This window comes from Aquila chrysaetos, chromosome 5 (genome assembly GCF_900496995.4).
Source record: "Aquila chrysaetos chrysaetos chromosome 5, bAquChr1.4, whole genome shotgun sequence".
NCBI classification, from domain to species: Eukaryota; Metazoa; Chordata; class Aves; order Accipitriformes; family Accipitridae; genus Aquila; species Aquila chrysaetos.
Window position 1 is genome coordinate 10,732,201 of NC_044008.1, and position 22,949 is coordinate 10,755,149.

Below are 22,949 nucleotides of genomic sequence, written 5' to 3' on the forward strand. Positions count from 1 at the left end.
GATGCATAAATTTAATCTCCTGCTTCACAGAGGATTTAGTAATCTTTTATGAAAATTCAGCTGAAGGCTTATAAAGATGAAACAAAAAATTATTAAAACTAATGCCTTTATGTAGGGGATGCAAAAGTCAAAACTAATCAGGCAAATATTTAAAACATTCTTTGCTTATTTCTGAAAATCATGTTGGGAGGCATTTCCTTCATAACAACCGTAGCTTTTGTTGACTTGTATAGTTTCTGTTCATTGACTGCAGGCCAAGTTTATAATGGTGTTGAGCTCTGTTAGAAGAGAAAGCTACTGCTCATCCTTTCTGGAACCGCTCTTTGCCTTGGGCTGACAGCATTTCTAGGCAGGCTGTAGCCTTGCCAAAGTATCATGAAAGACTAAATATCCAAACTGCCTAGATCTTGGTTTTGCGACTGTTCTTATTTTTAGCAAGCAAAATCTTTTCTTTTTTTTTTTAAGCTTTTTGTACAGCATATACACTCCATAAATGTTGTAGGATTCTCTTTGATATTCTGCAGTGCCGATTCTCTCGTATTTAGTGCTTTGTCCCATTACTACAGAAAGTGATAGTTTGTAGCATCAGAGCCTGGCATTAACAAGTTTCACATGGTAATGACAACCTCGTCCAGCAGGTGTGATGGCATTTACAAAGCACCAGCTCTTACGCAGGGTGTGTGAGTGCATGCAGGGAGTATCAAAAGAAATCAGATTGAAATTAGATTAGCCATCACAGGAGAGATTTAACCTTTGGGAGCCTTGAGCTGACTATATCCTGTGCAGACCTGTTTCTTTTGTAATGTAAATGCGTGATCGTTCTACAGTGCAGATTACATCCAGGTTATAAATGCCCTATAGGAACATTTAATTGTCTTTGTGTCTTGAAGAATGGGTTGTTTTTCTAAATCCTCGGATCCGTTAGCTCCTAGAGAAGTCAGCAGTGAAATACTTTTCCTTCTTTTCAAATTAATCCTCACTGAGGCCCTGATAAAAAGAAAGATATTTATTTGCATCTCTGCCTTTCAATCCAGATCCAACTTCAAAGTTGGCCCAGCTCTGAGCTGGGGGTTAGACCAGGTGACCTTGAAAGGTCTCTTTGAGCCTAAATTATTCATGTTTCTTTGAAATATTTGGGTAGTTCTTCATGGTCAGTTTTAAATCAGCTGACATCAGAGAAAACTCCAGATATTTAATATGCTGAGTCACAGCCTTTTGAATGAATACAGAGATTTAACAATGATACAGAAACACAAAAATGCACATTTATTTTTACAGACAAGTAGATAAAAGCAAGGTAACTGCACGGCTAAAGGGAACTCCACTTTAACCACCTTTGGAAGTTCCCACACAAATTCAGCATGCCCATTCCCTTTTCTCTGCACTCCTTCTACATATCTGTACTAATACATTCTGTATTACATATTTGGAGTGAACAAACTCATTATTTTTACTATTCAAACTTCTGAAAAATTAGAGCATTTAGACTAGCCAGCACTGATTTTGTAGCCACAGCACAGCTAACTCCATGGTATTTTGTGGCATTGTCAGTATTGTCAGTGCTAGTACAGACTGAGGTCAGAACTATTGAAGTATAATAAAATCCATTTCCAGAGATAAGGTATGAGAAATGTAAGCCATTTAAGCCCTACTTTGAAAGTTTGCATGATGCTCAGGTAGGTCTCTGTCTTTGGCAAAAGGAGTGAAATTCTCTTTTTGAATGTTCTTTCAAGGACCAAACAAGTTTTAGGAGTAGTTTGCTATCAATCTAAAATATCATTTAAGATTCAGAACATTTTATAAACTATTGATGACCTATTTTAGCTGTTAGAGGGATTACACTTATTTAAAAGCTTTGTAAGGTACCAAGAAAAGCTGATTTAAAAATTTTCCATGAGAACTATTTTTGAGAGGCACACGCATCTCGAGAAAAATCAACACTTTTTTTCTGAAAAAGCCTGTGTTCATAAAGAAACAAATCTAGAAGGCAAGGTAAAGCCTGTAAAACAAACAAAAATAAGGCAACACAAGACAGTGAATATAACTATATAACAGGCAGGTTTGGGCTGTTTTTCTCCCGTGTTTTCATTGCACTAGTTTGGCTGAGATTTTTCTGGCTAGCTCCAGTCTGCATATCTGAGTGATTGAAGGGATGTTTTTTCATCACAAACTTGAAAAGGGTAGTGCATCACCTTAACTTCATGCTCTGGTCCAGGAGATAAGGGGTGTGCATTGGCCTAATTTAAAACCATTCATATCCAACATCCTGAGAAAATCTCTAAGGGTTCTTCTGGAGGGTAGGGTGGCACAAAAAAAGGCAGATGAGTTTTACTCTACTCAGAAAGTGAAAGAAATCCTAATTACACAGAATAATAGGTCAGGCTGCTGGTCATGTCTGGAAGAATAGGAAAAGATGATTTCCAGACCAGTCTTCAGAGACCAGTAAGTTTGTCCTTGTTTGCATCCTTTGTTTTCTGCTGCATCAACCAAGGAAGCAGCTGTGGAAAGAATGCAAAAATATTCAAATCCTGCTACTGAACCAGAGAGAGTTTTCTTGCTTGACTGATGGCTTGCAGATTAGAGGTAGGTCCAGGCTGGCTCAAGGGCACCACCATTTAACAGAACAGCATATTTTTGAGAGTCCAGGATTGAAGCAAATGGTGGTATTATTTTCCAACTTCTAACAAACAGGTGGGAAGAAAAGGGGAAAAAAGAAGACACCAAGGATTTTATTGCTTTTGTCAGCAACCTAGAGAAGCTCAGTGATAGAGAACAGAGAGGAACAAGCATGATTATACAGCATTGTATAGGGGAGAACAGAAAATTTAAATTTCATGTCATGGAAAGTGTGTGGACGAATTTGAAGATGAAGTGGTGTAGCTGAATTGATTATCAGAAAACACAGAATAAAGCAAAAACTACTATATGAGATGGCTGCAGTTGTGAAATCCACTTATACACATCACTCAGTTTTAATACCATTCTTTCCACTCTTTCTACCCACTTTCATCTAAACTCAATTTAAACTAGTGTAACCTTTGCCTTTCAATAGAAATATGGCTGTGTTGTGTTTGACATGGTACTTGGTTTCTCTTTGCAACATTCACTTTTGTTAGACAGGGTTAATGCTATATGTTTTTTTCTCCCCATGCCTCCTTGTGTGACCAATCTGCTCAGACTGTAAAGACTTTGGTGTTCAAGTTGTCTGATTCTACTTGCACGAAGGCTGATTAAAATGGCTGGGATGGACTTTAAGTGCTGTTGAATACCGTAACTATTAGTTTTGAGCATACAAATTGGAGACAATTAAATGTTTTTTAAAAATGTGTGGCAATACAGGAGTATAAACAACACCTGTTAAAAAAGTTAACTTTGAAAATCTATTATTTCCAATATGCCTATGTGTATATTTGTGAGTGTGCGCCTATGTATTTATTTATGTATTTTAATCTCGCAGCCCACGGAAACTATGAAGTCTGCTTCCCATCCAATCACTGGAGAAATTCAGGTGAATTTGTAGGTTTTGCTGTGTAAATTGTTGTTGCTACTGGCTGCGTTTTTCTGATGATTAAGTTTGCAGAAAACAAGCTCCATTAACTGATTTCTTACTCAACTCCAACCCCTTGAAAAGTCACTTATGTAAGTCAGTGCTTGATTTTTGCCTCTGTCTTTAATGTTGGCTTGTGAAATACAAACAGAAGGACGGAAAATGCTATTGTTCCTGAAGGGGCTAAAAAAGTAGTGAAATTCATTCTAATCTTTAATCTTTGGGCACTTATCGTGGTTTACTTCAGAAATTCCCAGACTGTTTACATTTAAGCAGAGAGTGCTGTGGGTTCCTCATAGTACAGTGTATTTATTTCCATGCAAAGCCAAGTTTGTGGTTATCTCTTATGTAAACTGACTTTACGCTAGCTTTTTAAAATAGTGGAACTGGGAGCAGAAGAATAAATGAAGCCTAACTTCCTATAGATTTCTGTCTTTTTTTTCCTTAATTAATCCCTCACTCCTATACCAGTACTATGGGTCTTTCCATAGTATTATAACATTCTTCCCAGGCTTGGGCTCCAGGTAGTCAGAATTTGTGTAATTCCTACTCCATAAGCTGGCTATTGCTCAGATTAATATCAAGGGTTCAAATTTCACCTCCTTTTTCCTGATTGGAATAGATCAATATGTGTGTTTCCTTTTTTTTTTTTTTTTTTTAACTAATACTGGCAGACTTTGAAAGCAATATTTGTTTCAAGATCCAACATAATCATCTAGCATCTCTTTCTAGTCAGGAGAGAAAGAGAGAGACTTCCAAAATGTGTTTATTTCCAGCCAAAGTAAAGGTCTAAAATGCATTTTATTCAAAGAATTTAAGAGCGGTATCAAATCATTTGGGAAGTAAAAATAACAAATAATCTTACTGTGTTTTAATGCATTCTCTAGCTTCAAATCAACTATGACAAACACCTTGGCAATCTTATCATCCACATCCTTCAGGCAAGAAACCTCGCTCCCAGAGACAACAATGGCTATTCGGACCCCTTTGTTAAAGTTTATCTTCTTCCAGGGAGAGGGTGAGTATAGAGGAAATTTTAACCTGAACTTTCTTTTAATTTGAGTCTGTTACCTGTCCCTAATAAAACAGAACTGAAAGTTATTGCTATAGAAAATCCAGGTCCAACACCAGGAAAAATGGTGGATTTTTAATAGAGAGCCAGATCCTACTCGCAGGAGAATGTGCATACTTTGCTAATGACCTCAGGGACTTCATGATCATTCCTGTAGATTTTTTTTTTTTTTCATGTTTCCATTTAAAAATTCTAATACATGCAAAAATATGCATTAAAAGAACAACAGACTCTACTCAAATGTACTAAATATATATAATACTTTCTGTAATATAGAAAGCTACACGTTAAGGTTAACATGGAATGTTTGCTTCAGCTCAAGACATTCCGAATTTGGGACAGATTTGCAAACATACAGAATTACAGTTTCTGAGATAAATTTAAGGTTGCAGTATAATATCAAAGGTGAGAAATACTAGTCAGAAAACATTCATTCCATGTGATTTTTTATAACTTTTTTTTAAGAGCTAAGATTTGGTTTTAGAAATCCTGGTAATTTTGTATCTAATGACTATACAAATCACTAATCACTTTTTCACAAAACCATTGCTTTTTTACACTCTGTAATTACAAATAGCTCATTAGTGTTTCCTTTGAAAGATATGTTTCTGTATCAGCAATATTATAACTCTTTTTTGTGCCCTAAAGTTGCAGAATGTCATATGTATGCATAAGTATACATGGTTATAATAATACTGCTGACTTCAGTGACACAATACATATATCTAAAATTAAGCTGCTGGATCAGACCTTAGGTTGCAAAGACAAATTCCTGCAAACTTCTCTGCTTGTGTAATCACACTCATCCTAAAAGACTCTCAGGCTAGGATGACACAACTAAAAATCTGTATTTCTGTTCTCTTCAAAGTAACAGGAAAGTGGATGCTCAGGTCACAGTTCAGCATTTGACATATGGGCAAGAACCGCTAAAAGCGCATGAATGGTACAACTAAAGGCATGCGTATTCTTTTGTAGCTTGCTAATTCCAGCTATACAGCATTCAATATTGTTCAGTGGCACTGGGCCCAAAACTATTACTGAATATAATGGGAACAGGGCCTAAATCTTGAGGGGTTTTTTAGTGCACCTAAAAGTCTTGTAAGATATTTGTCAAATCAATCTTACTGGGAATTTTGCAGGTACATTCACTGGTGTAGAAATAAGACTGAACTAGAGAGACATTCACTCTGCAGAGGTCTAAGCCAGATCCAAGTATAGGTTTAAACTTGCTGCCAAGTTGTGAAGAATTTGGATTTTAGTTTTGTTTGGGTTCTTTATTTTAAAACATGGTAATCTTACAGTTTTGCATTTAACTTGGGGCTTTAGGGAATAATGAAAATGAAGAGCTTCTCAAAAGTGCTAAACTTGTTTCTGAAAGCACAAACTTGAATTGCTACTGAATATCTTTTATCTGTAGTTCAGTCCACGCTAGACTTCTTATTCTTCTCAATGCTTCTATTTCCTTTGATTCTGAAACTAGAAACTACCCATTATTCACATGTTTTCTTTCATCTCTGTTCTCATTTTCTCTCACACTGCTTCCTCTGTGTTCCTAACTCTGTAAATGCTGGATATGCAGTCAAGTCATGGTTGTCCAAAATGCAAGGTAGAGTGTGCTATCTTCCAATTTTATTCTTTCATTTTTGTATGCATGCATGATATGACAAGCCTGTGCATTGAACTATAGATTTCTCTTGAGTTTTGATGGCACACAATTGCAGCATGGTTTTGCTGTTCATTCTCTAATAAATCCCTTTTCCAGGTCAGAAGGAACTGGAAATGAGTAATTAATGCTTCTTGGTGCCGTAATATTCTAGGGCCAAAGTTCAAAGATATCTAAAGATTCATTCTCACTTACTGAAAGCTGCAAAACAGTTGACTGTGAACTTGTATCAAGATTTTGAGTGGTGTTAGTGCCAAGAGAAACAGGCACTGTTTGGCAATGAAATGGAACATTTTTCTCTCTATACTTTGCACAGTGTATAGGCATTAAAGCCAGGTATAATTCTAGATAATTGCACAGCTGGCTTTAAAGCTCCTTGACCACAGAAATGGTTTTTTTGTCATAAACAAAGTTGAATTTTTACCTATTGAATTATTAGTGCTTTGTTTGTCCTGGAGTTGGAAACATAAGGCAAAACTCCATTCTCAAGATATACTAATATCAGCCCAGGCTAAGTACATAAGAACAGTATTTCAGCCTAAATTCTAAATTTGTTTAAAAGTAGAAAACTGATGAAACAAGTCAGCAGATGAATTTCAATAAACAGATCTTCTCTATCATCAGTCTTTTTCTTCATTAATAAAATTATTTAATGAATGTGTTTAAATGCCACATTTTATATGCAGTCATTCTATAATACTTTTTTCATTGTACTTTCAGTGGTATTATGTATTAATAAATTATAATTAAGGAAACATAGAGAAATGAGAAAGAAGAGACTAATGCAGTTTGCATCTTTTCACACAGCATACTCTGAGAATTTCAAGTGCAAATTATTTCATACTAGGTATAGACTGATTTAATGAATGCATTTTATTAAATCATCTCCATCTCTTAATCACAGTTGTTGGGGGAAAGTTGCATCAGTGGTATGAACTTAATGTATTTGCCAGATCCTTCCCTTCAGAGGTCTAGAAATCTTCAGCTGTCATCCAGCTTAGCCTGGGTCCGCACCTCCTTAGAAGTGGTCAGGGTCTCCTGCTTCCCTCCGCAACAGAGCCAGACCATAGGTTACATCAATGTCGGCTAACACCACCTTTGCCAGTTTAGATCCAGATACTATGGATTTCACTGGAAATACTCCAGAGTTACCATGTTAACAACACATTTACCTTTTGTCACTGCCAGCTCTGAAACTCCACGCTGTGTGAATCACCTTCTGACATATTTCTGAAAAAAATCAGAAACTTTGAAAAGGTGATGAAGTTGTAATATTGCAAAAGGAAATCCATGAAATGAAAGGGAATGTCATGGTGTCATTTTCTTGGCTGAGTGCGCAAAGGGTCCTTTCCTACTTTCTTCACAAAGATGAAAGTATATCAGTTCCTTAAATCCAGTAGATCATATGACATTTAGACAGGCCCAAGCTGCATAATACTACCCTGGTTTACTTTAGGTAAGAAGTAAATGGGTTACTCTGGGTGTAGAAGAACTTTGGATAAGTTAATATTTCATTAATAGTCGATCAAAATAGACATTCACTTGAGAAGTACTGTGAGCCCAGAGAGAGAGATGCTGCCTGCCCAGCTGTCACTTAGCCATGTGCCATGTCTCCATAAGGGTCAGTCAAATCTCATTAATACTTTGGGTGATTGGGATGCTTTTCTCAGATCAGAGAGTGGGAAAGGAAGGCTAGTGAGGTTCTTGAAAAATTTAAGTGCATTACTGAATAGGATTTGCCATCAAAATCTAGTTTCCAAAAGGATTCAGATTTTGTATTTCAGCTTTCCTTCCAAGATATGCAAAAAAATAACTTCGCATGAGTTTCTTTTTCATATGCTCTTGGTCTCCCTAGATTTTAATGCATCCTTTTCTTACTGACATACAAGAAAAAAGAAAACTACCCCCCCCCCCCAAAAAAATATACCATTGTATGTTATGTCTGACAGAACTGATTGAACTGTGGAGAGCTGCTGCTTTCTTTTCAGAAAAGCAGAGGTGGACAGATACTTTGTTTCACAGTCCCAATGCCGTTCACATTTTTCGATAAACTGGAAGACAGTGGATAGCATGCTTTGCAAGAAAATAAACAAAACTGCATAGAATGACTAGAGCAAAATGTAAGAGCAAAAATAGCTGCAAGTCCCTTTCATTGAAAGATATCAGTCTAGTAGGCAGCTTGGATATGGCCACCCTCTTTTGGAGAATAAGGCCACTAGACACTCCAGAATAATTAGATGGGAGCACTGCACAGTAGAATTGAGTTTGTAGAGTGAAACTGCTGGTGCTGACGACCCAACATTGACATATGTGTGTCAGTAAAACACATGCATCTTTCACACAACCTTAATTCAGACCTGCTCCAGTCTGGTACGATGCATGGTACACCATTAGTGACTAGCTGATTAAATGAGTCCCTGGAGTGTATCTTCTGAGTTAATCTCATATGAAGGGAATCTATTTCATTATCTCTGAGACCATGCCACAGTGTGAACCAAAGCACAGTTCAAACAAAAGTTCGAAGTGAGAATCAGGAGAACAGCACACTACCAAAAACTAATGTAGGGGAACCATAAAAGGGTTTGATAGGGCAGATAGAGGTCACTCTGTGCCATTTGGCCTTAGTGCTGGAGAACAGTCCTGGACACATTTAATTTAATAATAGATATAGCATGTAAGTCTTTTAATGTATCAGAGGTTTGCACAGAAGACAAAGGGCAGTTGACTTGCAGACTGGCAAAAAGAGGTTCTTTACCTTATATCTCATTGGGTTTTCAAAGTATTAAAAGCTTCTCATGTTCTCCTACCCAGCTCTTCTGAGACGTCCATTAAAATTTATATTAAGTTAAAATTGGAATGGAAGCAAATCTGACATCAAAGCTCACAGAGCTAAATGAATCCATATTCTGTTAAAGGTTGCTGTATTGCTTTCTCCATACTCAGGAAATGGAAAGTACAATAGAAAGCACTATCGAATCTTTTTAAAAACAGATTATGCAGCCAAACTTTTTATTCTTGGCTATTGATAAAAACAATCATGAGCTTGATGGACTGTTATGTTTGTTTCCAGTACAGTTAGAGGTATAGGCAGAGAATAGGATCAATAAGAAATCAGTGTTTCTATCATTAACAGGATATTAGTTACCCCATGGCATTCATTAAACATTCGTGTGAGATGGGACTCCTGTAATTAGAGACTGCAACCTATAAATATAATGGATTCATGCTACTTTAAAGTGCTAATAGGAGGATGGTCTTAGAAAATAAATCAGTGCATTATCACTTCAATTTATAATCAGACCCCAACACCTACAATGAGAGAACAAAGTGTATGTGCATGTGCTGACTGATGCTTTATGCTGAAACGGTTGTAGGCAGAGCTAGCCTGCTGAAGAGTCAGAAGAAGATGTTTTAAAAAACCATGTCAGGAAAGCATGCTAAAAAAAAACCCAAAGGCTGTCGTTGTCCTCTTGTAACCTTGAGTTGTTGCAGAAATGAGAGATGCAGTTCTGTTCTTTTTCTGGTTTTTGGTTTGTGGGTGGTTTTTTGCATTAGAAATGAAAAAAACCAAAAGATCGCTAATGTAATGTTTCCTTCCTTTGTTCAAATTCAGTGCCGAGTACAAGAGGAGAACTAAGTACGTACAGAAAAGCTTGAATCCTGAGTGGAATCAGACAGTAATTTATAAAAATATCTCCATGGAGCAGGTGCGTGACTGGTAGCACTGTTCAGTGCAATTTGCTACTTTATTATTTGTATGGTCTGCAGTGCTTTCTGTGAAGGGAGCAGTGCTACAGGCAATTCTGTGAACCACTGTAAAATCTTGCCAAATTTAGGGGAAATTTGGAACTATTTCCTTGCCTCTGATAGAACTTACTATATCAATGCTCTTTTCTTGTCCCTTCTACTCATAAAAATGGTAATTTGTGGGGATTACGCTCATAATCATGTCATAAGTACAGATGTGGCAATTTAAAAAATGATAATGGAATACAGGAAGGGAATAAATTAAGACATAAGTTTCTGAAGTAGATGCAGAAATCACTGTCACTCTTCATTCCAAAAGCCATGCAAGCTCACACAAAACACAGGTCCTACCATTTTCTTATTAACAAATATCTGTAAAGTGTAGAGATACATTTTTAGATTTAGCAGCAATTTACAGCAATGGGCTTGAAATATGAATCACCTAAAAAAAATTAGAAGACATGTAATTTCCTTGTTATAGAAAGATTTAACTCACATCTAGGAAAGAAGTCTGTGGAAGTCTTCTCCGTTTCTTGGTGGCTTCCTAACTCTAACTGACCTACAGGGTTAACTGAGGCAGCATGAAGCAATTGAGTCCTCTTTTTCTCCATCTCCCCTTGTAAACGGGCTTTTTACCATTTGAAAAAGGCATAATGAGCAAAATGATGATCAGTCCACTTCTTTAAATTATGAAGTATATTTTATAGAATAATGGATCTGTACACAGTCCTGAATTGTTGCCTTTCTTAGTGTTTTATTCTTGATACTTTCAACTTCATTTTTCAAGGCCATTTAATCTTTCAGAACTTCTTAAAAAAGCCCAAAATAACCAGACTCTTTAGTGAATAGATTTCCCCATGCTTTTAATATACTTCTCCAACATTACACCAAGTCCTCAATATTATCTCTCTAACTTAAAATTTCATTATTCATTCTTCTCGGTCATTGAGAGGAACATAGATTAAGATACTCATTTTTGCATGGAGAAAAACCCTTCCCACAGAGGAACTTAGATGGTTGCTCATTCAGTCTACATGTCTGAACTTAACAGGCAGTAGCTCCGATTTACTTCAGAGGTGCCCTGTTGTATGCAATAGTTATAGCTTGCTGGCTTTTGCATGCTGTTTTGTGTAGGCTTGCATAAGTTATAGCTCATTGACAGTGAAAACGTCAGAAAAAAACCCCTGTGGTGTTTGTCTAGCTGCAATGTAAAACCTAGGTCTTCTGGGTTTTGTAAAAAGGTTTGGTAAGCCAACAATATTTCCAAACTGAGCTTTCCATTTAAAAAAGGCTCTTCAGTTTACTCAATTTGCTTTCAGGTTCTGCTGTGACATTTCACTGAGTTGTAATTAAGAGTGCTTGGGTGTTGGACATTCAATGGCTGTTTGGTGATTTTAGATTGGATAATGATCTTAGTCTAGGATTTCTTAGAAAGAGATTTTTATTACAGAAAATCTCCTAATATTTTTTGACCATTATTTGTTGAAATTTACCTTTAGGTCACAAGTTGAATTCTTTGACCTTTGCTTTTAATTTGCAAATCTCTTCCTTTTTCCTTCCTCTGAGACTGTTACGCAGTACTTATACGTGTAAGCTTCATCTAGGTACCACATATGTTGTATATTTTGTCCTCTTGTCACGTAGAAGTGTGTGCAGGGAATAGTATTTCCTTCTACATCTTTCCATGGCTTGTATCTAGTGCTAAGATAGCGGTGTGATTGATTGGCTTAGAGAATATACAGTAAAGCACATTTCTAAATCACCAAATAATTCCATGATGCAGCTAAGTACCCTCTACAGTTTAAAAAACTATCACCATGCAATAGTATGTTGTTTGCACTCATAAACCTCACAAATGGATATTTCAAAATAGTTTAAGAATATAAAGAGAAGTACAAGACAATAATCGTGATAGGCTGAGAATGAGTGTTCTGATCGCCAAACAAGCAAAACTGCATCATACACTAAAAGTTATACAGAGTTAGCAGTCATACCCTAACATAAATTCATGAATCTTTATAAATATTATTTCTTCAAAGAAGCATTTCCTTTCCCTCCATCAAAGCATGGGTTGCTTGCTGACAGCAAATAAGTATTACTAAATATTTCCTAATATAGTCCTTTTAACGTCACTGTCTAGACTTTAGCTGGTTGTACAGTTTTTCATTTTCCTTTTCTCTTTCATAACCTAGCTGAAATTAAAATGAAAATAATTATGGGAAATAGATCACTCTCTGAAATGAAACAGACTTTTTCAAGGTCAGAATGAATAGTTTTATCACGTAGCAAATTCTACTTTGACAGTTGGAGAAAAAATAAATTAAACTGTGATTATTTAGTAATTTAGGTGTGGCTTGCTTTGCCTCAATTTCTTACTTGTCAGAAAGCAAATAAAAGTATTTCCTTAAATGATGGATATAATTCATTAAAGCAAATAGCTTTTGCTATAGCTCATGTCCTTAAATTAAAGGTAATATATTTAGAAAGAGTAATATTTTCAAAATCCTTGAGTGATGTAGGAGCCTACGTCTAATTTCTAAAAGTAAGAAAAGTTTTCTTATGAATCAGTAACGTGTTGGTGCTTAAATCTTACTTAATATCTTGGACAAAAGAAAGTAAGTTTCTAAGTGACCTAGCAGAATTATTTTTGTCCTCCCATGTACTGAAGTACAGCAATATAGAGAAGAGTATAATAAAATGTTAAATATGAATGTAAACACAAATAAGTATAATGCATGATCTAATACACCACCTTCATTTCTAGTCATCAAATATCCTGACTGAGACTGCAATCTTTTATAATATTTCTGAAGTAATTATAGGAATTTACTTTCAGCATAGGAGAAAGCCAAACTGCATTAAAATGATTTCTTTCTTCATACAAATCCTTGTATGAGATTGTCAAGGAATAAGTATTAAATATTTCAAGTAATGCATATTTAGTTACACAGACCCACATGATCTGGAACAACACCCAGTGATCTCCAGACATTTAAAAGAAGGAACTGACACTTCAGTATGTGTGGTGTTGGTTATGTCTTCCCATAAGAGAAAATGTTATTCACATTGGCTGTTTCTGCATATTCCTTCATTTTTTTTAAATGATGGTTGTCCACAGCAGCCTAAAGCTAACTGGAGTTCACATGCAGTAATATGCTTTTAGGTGGGTTTTTATTTTTTAATTCCCCCCCTCCCCCCCCCCCAAGGCAAAGCCTGAAATTAGTTGCAGCTTAGTAACATTTTTTTCATAATATGCTTGGAACTCAGATGAGGCTCACAACATACGTAAACTGCTTGCTTTCTTTTAGGGACACTTTCTCATTTTCCTGTTGGAACATTGCTTACTTGCAGAAACCCATGGTCAGATGGATAGTGGGCTTCTGAAACCCATTTCAGTATTGCTGTCAGTTAAATTCCTGATGGGGACCTGAATTTCTGGCTTCACAACCTAAAACTGGATAACGTAACGCAGAACCCTACTTTGCTGTGATGGTATAATGGCTGCTTTTAAAACCACTAGCCATTGAGTGTTCTTTGCCTTCAATAGTGATACATAAATATATCTTCAGAAAGGCAAATTTTCCTCCTCTTTGAGACTCATTTCATGCACTCTGCCTAATAATGCTTTTTTGATGGTTTTTCATTGTCATAATATTTAATAAAAGCTTTATTAAACTAAGAAGCTTGAAATAGATATCTCAAAGAAATATAGAGTACTGCAAGTTTTCAGCACAGTTTTATTATCATAGTAATGCAAAGAAGCTAGCAAAGTAGGGTTGCAGTTGCTTGAAAATCTCCATTTTCCCCTTTCCACCAAAAATCCTTCAAATCTTAGAGGTTTTTTTTCCTTTCCTGGATCTATACATTCTTCTCTCTGTCCTTGCACAGTCATCACTTCAAACAAGAAGACAACATGTCCTCCCAAAATAGCAACAATTGAGACAATACATTTCTCAAAAGTATTTGTGCTATTCCTCTTTTTAAAGGGTAAATATATATATATATATACTTAGTATAGCATCTAGCAGGAAATGATATCATCCAGGAAGGTAAAAGTAGCATGGACCAGTGGCTGCTCAACTCATTTTTTCAGGTTATTTTTCACGTTGCAGTTTCAATACTGTTTTGGAACAGCAAAGAAAAGAAATTTTATTCAGTCAAGGAAATCAGCTTTACAAATATTCTGTAAGGGATGTTCAAAAGAAAATATTTTTTGTTCAACTTTTTCCACAGTTTTTACAGGATATTTTTAAAAAGAATGTTTAAGAAGAATATTGCCTAGTTGTATAGGAAAAAAAACAGAGAAAGATTAAAGAATTGCTCTCAAATATGTATTGTCTTTTTAAATCTTAGCTTTCAAGTCATGTTATTGCCTGCTTAGAGAGTACATTGTTGATGCTAAAAATAGTACAATTCCCCTTTGTGTGGATTTTCCAGGATATGCTGATTTAAACTTGTTTTTCAAAGACACTGGCTTTGCAGAGTTGCTCATTTTTCTAAAGTTAGCTGGGAGCAGAAGATATTCCGAATACATAATAGTGAGATGAAATTATCATTTAAAGGCAATTTAAAGTTATTAAGGACTGTCTGAATCTGCGTTGCATTAAACCAAGGGGCAGCAGTGGTAAATAGCAAACAGTGCTTTTCTTGAAAGTATATATAGTATGTACAGTAAATGGTATAGCTTATAATGTTGAACAATGACTTGATCCTTTGTTGTCCCTTTGTCCCAAGCAGCCATTTAATAGTCAGAGCAGTGAGTGACGTGTTGCTTCTGTTAGGATGATGATCTCAATTATCACATCAGATTTCTGGTTCTGACCTCTTTTATTGACGTATGTGAAAACAGTCCTGTTTTCCTTAGTAATGCTTGGAAGTGTCCAACAAATTCTTCACTTACAACTTCTCAGCCTGACTTCGCAGACATCCCATGCCCCCAGGATTTCGTCCTTTTCTCTTTCAAGCCACATGAATTTATTTCTGCATCCACCTGCTAGCCTTTTGCCCCAGCATACACCACCGGTAATCAATCCTCTCCCCATCTCTCCCAGCAGACCCCTGGAATAACACTCAGGTCAATCTTTCCAATAAGGTCAACTGCTTTGGTCAACAGCTTCTCTGTCTTGCGCTATCTTGTCATATGAAAAGACTGACTTGTTTCTTAGTGCAGCCTGTAAGAAGAGTGTTTGACACAGCTATCATGCTTAACAAGGTCTGCAGATAATGGGTTTTGATGGCTGTCGTTAATACCTAACAGTACAACTTATCCTGTATGGCTGGATCACTTGCAGAGTCCCGTTGACTACACTGAATTCCAGGGGTATTAAAGCCTGGTCTTCACAGATGAGATTGTGTAAACATGGTGTTTTAAATAATATATTAGGCAAATGTCTGAGTTCAGACAACTCAGATCTGGCGATGAGAAAAGCTGCAGAAAAACAAAAATGAGGCTTTAAAAATCAGTTTGGCTCTTGTAGTGGACACACATTCTGTCAGAAACAACTTGTGGAAATTCCTAAAATAGGGCCAAGCACAAGCCCATTTGTCTTGATAACAAATAATAGCCCCAAATTATTTTTCTGAGATCAAGGTTGATGGGAGGACAAAAGCTGCCTAGCTGTCACTATGAAAAAGGGTACAAGAAGGAGATAGTGAATAGAAACCACCATAAGGACTTGATCTGAAGTTCATGATGGCAATGGGGTTAATTATCCTTTGACTTAAATTGCAGCTGAAAAAGAAAACACTGGAAGTGACTGTCTGGGATTATGATAGATTCTCCTCGAATGACTTCCTTGGTGAAGTGAGTATCTTATTTCCTCCTCTCTGACTACTTAGAAAGCTGATTAACTGCATGCTGGTATTTGGAGACTGTTCTCTTCCAAGGTATGATAGATGTGTTAAGTAAAACCTTTTTTACATCACAGTTTTACTGCTGACTTCATAACAATGCTCATGATTTCTTTCAGTCACACATGAAAGATGCCTTCCGTTTATCTTGATAAACTGTGGGCAAGTTCATTTAGGTCGCAACACAATGTTACTTCACTGAAAATTAAGGGGTTTTTTTCAGCCTGCGATAGTAACAGCCTTCACAGAGACTGAATGGGGAATTCTTGTTATGACTGATATGCTGTCTGCCTTGATTTTAACATGACATGGAAAGACTGAGGAGGTATCAGTCTTTGTACATGATTAAAGGATTAAATTCTGCCATCAAGCCATAATTTACCACATGCACAAGTATCTGCAAGTGTGAGTAATTTGTTCTTGCTGATCAAGGTCTCATTTTTAACACTACAAAATAGTAATATCATTACCAAAGTATGACTGAAGGCAAAATCTTGTAATTAATAATAAATGAGATGAGTGATCATGGGGAGAAGTATGCTCTCTCTTTTAAAAGCAAATAAACAAAGATATGCACATATAATATAGAATTACCAGCAATAACTATGATGTCAAAAAGTAATTAAAAATGTTATTACAAAAGAGGATTATAATTAGAAACAGAATCCCAGGAAAATCGATCACTCATGTACAGAGTAACTCAAAGTATCTCTTTGCATTCTGCATTTGAATTTCACAAAAAAAGGCATTCAGTTCAGCTCCAGTTCTCCTTTGTGTAACTACAAAACTGAGCAATCAATGTCACTATTTGAACAATCACTAAAATAAATTTATAGGAAGCAGCCACATGATTACTTATTTCCTGCGTACTGCATCAGTATTCTTGTTGAGTTCAGCATGTTTGCCCAAATGCAGGGCTTTACTGAATATTTACATCATTGTTATTTATGAAAATGGATGCTCCAGCAGCTGCTTCTACAGGAAGATTTAAACTTTTGCCTTCAAATATTTTCAACCCCTAGAACTATTGTATTTGTTAAATCATTCAGACTTAAATATGAAAACAGTTCTTCATGATAAAAAAAGGAACGGAAAAGACTATCCATTGTATTTCAGGACCAGGATGTCCAGAGGAGTCCTGCACCGTAACACCAGATACAGGATATCCAAATTGTGCCCTAAGGACTTGCTTGAATAGGGCCAGCACCACTTGCATGCCCCAGAAGGCAAGTGGCACATCATGGTTCACATCCATGGAATGTGAACCCTCTTCTCCTACAGAGCAGAGCCCCCAGCCTATACTGCCTATTGGGAACAGTCCTCAACAATGCTGTCTTCCAAGTCATTCCCAAAGCTATGACCAAAAACCACACCAGGGAGCATGCTAAATAGTTAATCTGTTCAGATTAAGTATAGACCTAAGCAGAAAGACCAAGCCAGGTCATATACAACCTATGAAGCTGAAAGAAAAAAGGAAAGAAAAAAGGCTTTTAATCTTCTAGAAACAATCAGGTGTGAAGAGACTTCCCCATCCCTAAACTTTAAAAGGCTTTCTTTTATTCAGGGTCTTGTAATAAACTGACAAAGACATTGTTCCCCGAGGTAATTGCACACTTTATTTGTCTAGCAGTTGTAAAACTTCCCTACCTGACATTAGTTTTAACCCTCTCACCTTAGAGCCAAATGCAAGGCTGGTTTTGTCCTTTCCTTCATTCAAGACTCTATGATGACTCTAGTACTTTACATCTCTTGGCCCTCTCAGCTGCAAGATCATTAAGGAAGGAAGGGTCTTTATTGGTCCCAATCCTCATTCTTTTTTTTACTTCTTTTTTATAAAGAAATTTCACAGAACTCCTACTAGCAACACAGGTGGCTTAGTGCAGATTTTAGCTACAATGAAGGTTTTTTTTGCCAAGCTGCTCGTTTCATTTCCACATTGCCATTGCATCTCCCTTTTTTTTCCAGTGAAGCTTTGAGGCCTAAATGGCCTATTGAATTCTATTATTTTAGTGAAGTGCAAAGGTATCGCTATTCTTTTCTTTTTGTTACAAATTCTGCATATGTGGATTTTTTAGGGAATCAACAAGCACCAGTCTCATATTATTGAAGATCTTATTAAAAACAATTATCGAATTATTTGCCCCTTTACTAACACTGACAAAGGGAGAAAATAACACTGCCTGATTCTTCTATTAGAATATGTCTATACAGAGGCAGAATGACTAAATGTCTTTTTAGTGTAGTTTTCAAGCTTGTGCTCACAAGCTACCCTTTAAACTATCTAGCCGTCTTGGTATGGAGCTATGTCTAAGCTTACAGTCCTTACTGAGGTCCTGTTGAGAAGAAATATTAGTTCAGACACATCCATATGCTAACAAATGTGGGTTTGGGATCACAGCTGGCTTATATCAGGTGAGGTCAGAGCATGGGCAGACTGTCCTGAATCTGTCAGCATACATCCTTATACCCTTAACTTCTTATATTTGATTGCAACTTCTGGTAACACAACTATAGACTTTTCTACTGTACACAACCATTAATAGATCAGATACAGGCCATATATTGTACTTTGAATTATTTGTAGGTATTGATCGAGTTATCCAGCGTCTCTCAGCTTGACAACACTCCTCGGTGGTACCCTCTGAAAGAACAGAGTGAAAACATTGATCACGGGAAATCTCATTCTGGACAGAGTAGCCAGCAGTCTCCAAAACCATCTGTCATCAAGAGCAGAAGTCATGGAATCTTCCCGGACCCCTCCAAGGGTAGGATTGACTTGATGCATCTGATATGAAATGTTTTCCCAGATGATGGGAAGACCTTTGCTATGTGTAAGTTCTAATAGAAAAATAAAGTTACTGCTATGAAGTTTGTATACACTTTTATTAAAAATGTATTTATCTCTGTGATTAATTCATTGGAGCCAAGGCTTAATTTGGCTCAATCAGTGCCAGCCAGCTTACTTAGTAATTGTGTCCTTAAAAAAGCAGCTTACAAGCTCCGTGTGCTTTGCACATCTACTATAGATTCTGTGTCCTCCTCATTTTTCCAGTAGCCTTGGCCAAATTCAATACATACTTATCTTTCTATTTTTCATCGTCCTTAAATATTCTATGGCATTTTGTCTTCTGGAAATATCACATTAATATTTTATAGAATAACAATTATGCTATAATAATGCATATTCATTTCCAGTCAATGATAATGGGCTGCAGCGTATCTCAATTGTATTGGAAATCAGTGGAGCTGTTATAGTAGTATTATACTAGTGTTTACAAAAGCAGAACTGATCTCAATGTCTCCTGCTCCAAGAAATTTACCTCTACCTTTTTTTTTTTATACTAAGTAGTCAGTGGCTAGTTGCTCACTTAAAACATGGTACATGTCATATCAAAGCAAAAGCCATGCCAAATAGCATCCAGATGAGAGCCTCAGAGTGATAAGACTCTGCTCCATCTCTCTATTTCTTTGTGTAATGTTTTGCTAGGGATTCATGTCTATATAAGATCTATACCTAAATTAGAGGTTAATATAGAAGCTATTGTAAGTTAGGCTATGGTTTTGACTGGGGCATTCATCAGAATAAAAGTGCTTGCCTTACCTAAGTATTCAGTACCGGTCTAAGTGATGCTAGTTAGTCTCTACATACTAGAGAAGTAGAAAGTGGAAAACAAATTAGTCTTTAGGCTACCCCATCATTCCACCAGTGTGAACCAGCACAGGAGGCATAATTCACAGGTGGTAGAAACCCAACAGTAAATTAACTATTCCCTGGGCCAGGGAACAGTGAGGAAGCAGAAAATGGTGCTTCGCAAGAGTTTCCTAATCACGATATATCCTGAGACTGTGAATGGCATTGCACAGCTTAATCTTTATTCCTTGTTCTGGAATGCAGCTAGAAAGGCTAGTCAAGAGAAAGAAAATGAAATTGTTTGGTTTTAGTAAATGCAACACTTGTGCTTCTTCATTTTCTTGGTAGAGATGCAGGTGCCCACCATTGAGAAATCCCACAGCAGTCCAGGGAGCTCCAAATCTTCCTCTGAAGGACATCTACGCTCTCACGGTCCATCTCGCAGCCAAAGCAAAACCAGTGTCACTCAAACTCACCTTGAAGACGCTGGGGCAGCCATCGCCGCTGCTGAAGCAGCTGTCCAACAGCTTCGCCTTCAACCAAGTAAAAGACGCAAATAAATTCCTCAGCATGGCAGCTTAATGTTCATCTGTTGCCTTTTTCCCTGCTGTCTTTCCCTTTTTGGCTATTTTTTTTCTGTTCTTGGCACACTGTGCTCACTCTGTTCAATGTCTTTCTTTGTGTGCCTGTGTGTGAATACATATAATTACAATATATTCTTGTATTTAGAAGTCTTTTATTTATTTATTTATTTTAATTTATACAGACTGCAGTGAAACTGGCTGTTTCTCCATCAGTCCCTTCACTCATGGTCCATGATGTTCCATGGTTGTGCATGACTCACGGAGAATTCCATTGTGTGGTGGTGTTTTGATGTCAATAAATAACTACCAGTCAAATAATCAAAACCTGCAGAGATGTGGCTACCAGCTCCTCAAGTGGTACACAAGTACTGAGAACACATTAACAAGATATATCTATAAGTAGTAATCAGGAAGGACAGTACTATATACACAAAAGAAGATTTAAAGTTAGATAAAAGTTTTTTAACTACATGGCTGAGATTTCTATTTTTGAAACATGACTGTAAATATCTAATTTTTTGGGGAAAGAAAATATAAGGCAACATTCTTAATATCTCAGATAAAATCATGTTAGTGATGAGCAGAACAGCAATAGACAAAAACATTAAACACATTAAATGCAAAATCATTAAACACACAAAGCCATTAACAACATCAGATTTCAACAGTGTTATCAAGTTAGCAAAGTCAAAGGGATTTGAGAGCTAAGTCAGGTATCATAATCAGTTCAATTTTTCTAGTAATTTTTGTGCCATCGATTGATTAAGGGTCAAGATAGATTCCATCTGACAACTTTAAGTAGACTCATAAATTAAAATTTTTCCATTCAAAAGGATTGCTCTCCAGAGTGTACTTCAGACCAGTATCTGATTGCTAGCTGAGGGTTTAGTTGATGGCAAATTAAAACTCTCTGACTATGGAATCATTGTGTTTGTCTTCAGGATTTGTTGGTATGCCATAAACTTACCATGGTATAATGCAAAAAATGGGAAAAAATTATTTCCCTTGTCTTCACCATCATTAATAAAGAAACAGCCAGTTTTAATACTCTTTAATGCTGTGCATGTGGTGTCTCTTTGGTGTTTGAAAACACTGCTTACTTAAATACAGAAAAAACCACTTCTGTTTGCATGAATAACATTTAAGCTGGTTCCATCTGAGGATACATACTCTGGGTTTCCATTTCACCCACACTGCCACAGCAGCACATAAAAGCGGTCAGTCTAATCATGCCAGGAAGCAGCACAGACACAGCATAGCAGGAGTCCTCCCTATTCAAAGAACTCAGTCTGACAATCTGCCTCCACCAGCCAATGACAACAAAGACCAAAGCCAACTAGCCCTCAGGAAAGTGATGTCTGATGGACCAGTCAAGCCTGAAGGAGGTGAGCAGAAAGACATGGTTAAGAAACCAACCACATCCCAAATCCTTCTTATCATGTCTACTAATTCATTGCAATATTTAATTATTTATTTTACCCCTCCATTAAGTGCTGTAAATGTTAACATGAATCAAGAACTCTGCTTGATTTTTCCACATCAGCGCATAAATCCATAATGAAAAACTGTGCTAAGAAACATTACAAAACAACAAACTTGTGCACTTCCATTCCACTGGAGGACTTAGACTTCTGTTGAAAAATGGTATAGTTTTTCTTGTGGTGTTGCCTAATAAAAAGCATGTATCCAAGCTGGTCTGCTTAAGCATGATTGAACATTTCTTGTACTGTGACAAAAACCTAATTGCACATCTTTGTTTCTGGAATTCTAATTGGGATATTAACAATTTCTTTTTCCTCTCCCAACATAGTTGTTATGTCAAAAGTCATTAGCATAGATAATTTTTCAAACTGCCAGTGGAAAGGAAAGGAGTTTTGATCCATGTATAGCTCAATCTCTTGATAACTTTCCTATCAGCCTCTTAAAAAAATTATTTTCTACCTGTAGGCACCTGTACATCAAACCTAAATACATATCATCAATTTCTCCCCTCATCACAAATAAAGAGCCAGAATCTCAATTGGTTCAAATTGTCACTGTTCTTCTGACTTCTGGAGCATTTTGTTTATTTCCATAGAATCTGAGGGATTATCCTAATAAACTTATAGACTGGACTCCTAGATCTTCTCTTGTGCTGTAATCCCTTCCCAAGCTCTTATGATTCATTGAAGTTTTTTCTGTGGACACCATTGCACACTGTGGACAATACAGTCTGGCTGAGAAGGTTGTAGGAGGGAAGGAGGGAATGATACTTCAAACAATATACCCTGAAGGCAACAAATCATTAAGAGAACTAGTGTGATTTTAAAACAGTTAATTAACAAGGGCAAATTTAACAAATAATTTTAAACATTGTATTTAGAGATAACAAGTTGTTTCTTATTAGAGCCTTAAGAACTCTTCCGTAAATATATCTATCTACACTCATATTGTCTTACTCTACAGCTCAACTCCAGAGACTCAGTTCAGGCAGAGGCCAGAGGATTTCATGGTACTAGTTCAGGCATCATGACTGAAAGGCCCATCCTATTCCTGCGTTGTATACCACAGAAATCTAAATAACTCTTATGATCTTTTGAGCTGTCATGTCTGTAGAGATTTATCATAAAGACTTTAGTCTATGATACCTTTTGGCATAGACAAGCAATGCTAAAACCTTTTGCTTGTGATATAAGGTTGAATCAAGGTTCACATACACTTTTATGATAAGGAAATATAGCTAGGCTGTTGGCTTCAAGTACTCTTGCCACTGAATATTTATGCTAGGTCCTTTACTTTTAAAATTGCAAAAAGGATATGTATCAATATGCGCTTGGCTCAGCAATATTAGAAGTATCATAGAGAGTTATGGGAAT

The 22,949-nt window shown here is 36.6% G+C and overlaps 1 protein-coding gene across 10 annotated transcripts in view; it reads left to right on the forward strand.

Annotated features, from left to right (window-relative positions):
• The window catches only part of PCLO (piccolo presynaptic cytomatrix protein), a 396,208-nt gene that overhangs the window by 309,343 nt on the left and 63,916 nt on the right, over positions 1-22,949 (forward strand). For 5 of the 10 annotated variants that reach the window (XM_030013412.2, XM_030013405.2, XM_030013407.2 and 2 more), the window contains 8 exons: positions 3,458-3,508; positions 4,435-4,565; positions 6,199-6,225; positions 9,896-9,989; positions 15,761-15,832; positions 18,464-18,644; positions 19,859-20,053; positions 21,297-21,479. In XM_030013412.2, the coding sequence (XP_029869272.1) occupies positions 3,458-3,508; positions 4,435-4,565; positions 6,199-6,225; positions 9,896-9,989; positions 15,761-15,832; positions 18,464-18,644; positions 19,859-20,053; positions 21,297-21,479 (934 nt within the window). Of the gene's footprint in view, positions 1-3,457; positions 3,509-4,434; positions 4,566-6,198; positions 6,226-9,895; positions 9,990-15,760; positions 15,833-18,463; positions 18,645-19,858; positions 20,054-21,296; positions 22,207-22,949 lie in introns of those variants that run through there. The other 5 variants (XM_030013409.2, XM_041123495.1, XM_030013406.2 and 2 more) reach the window with 4 other exon arrangements.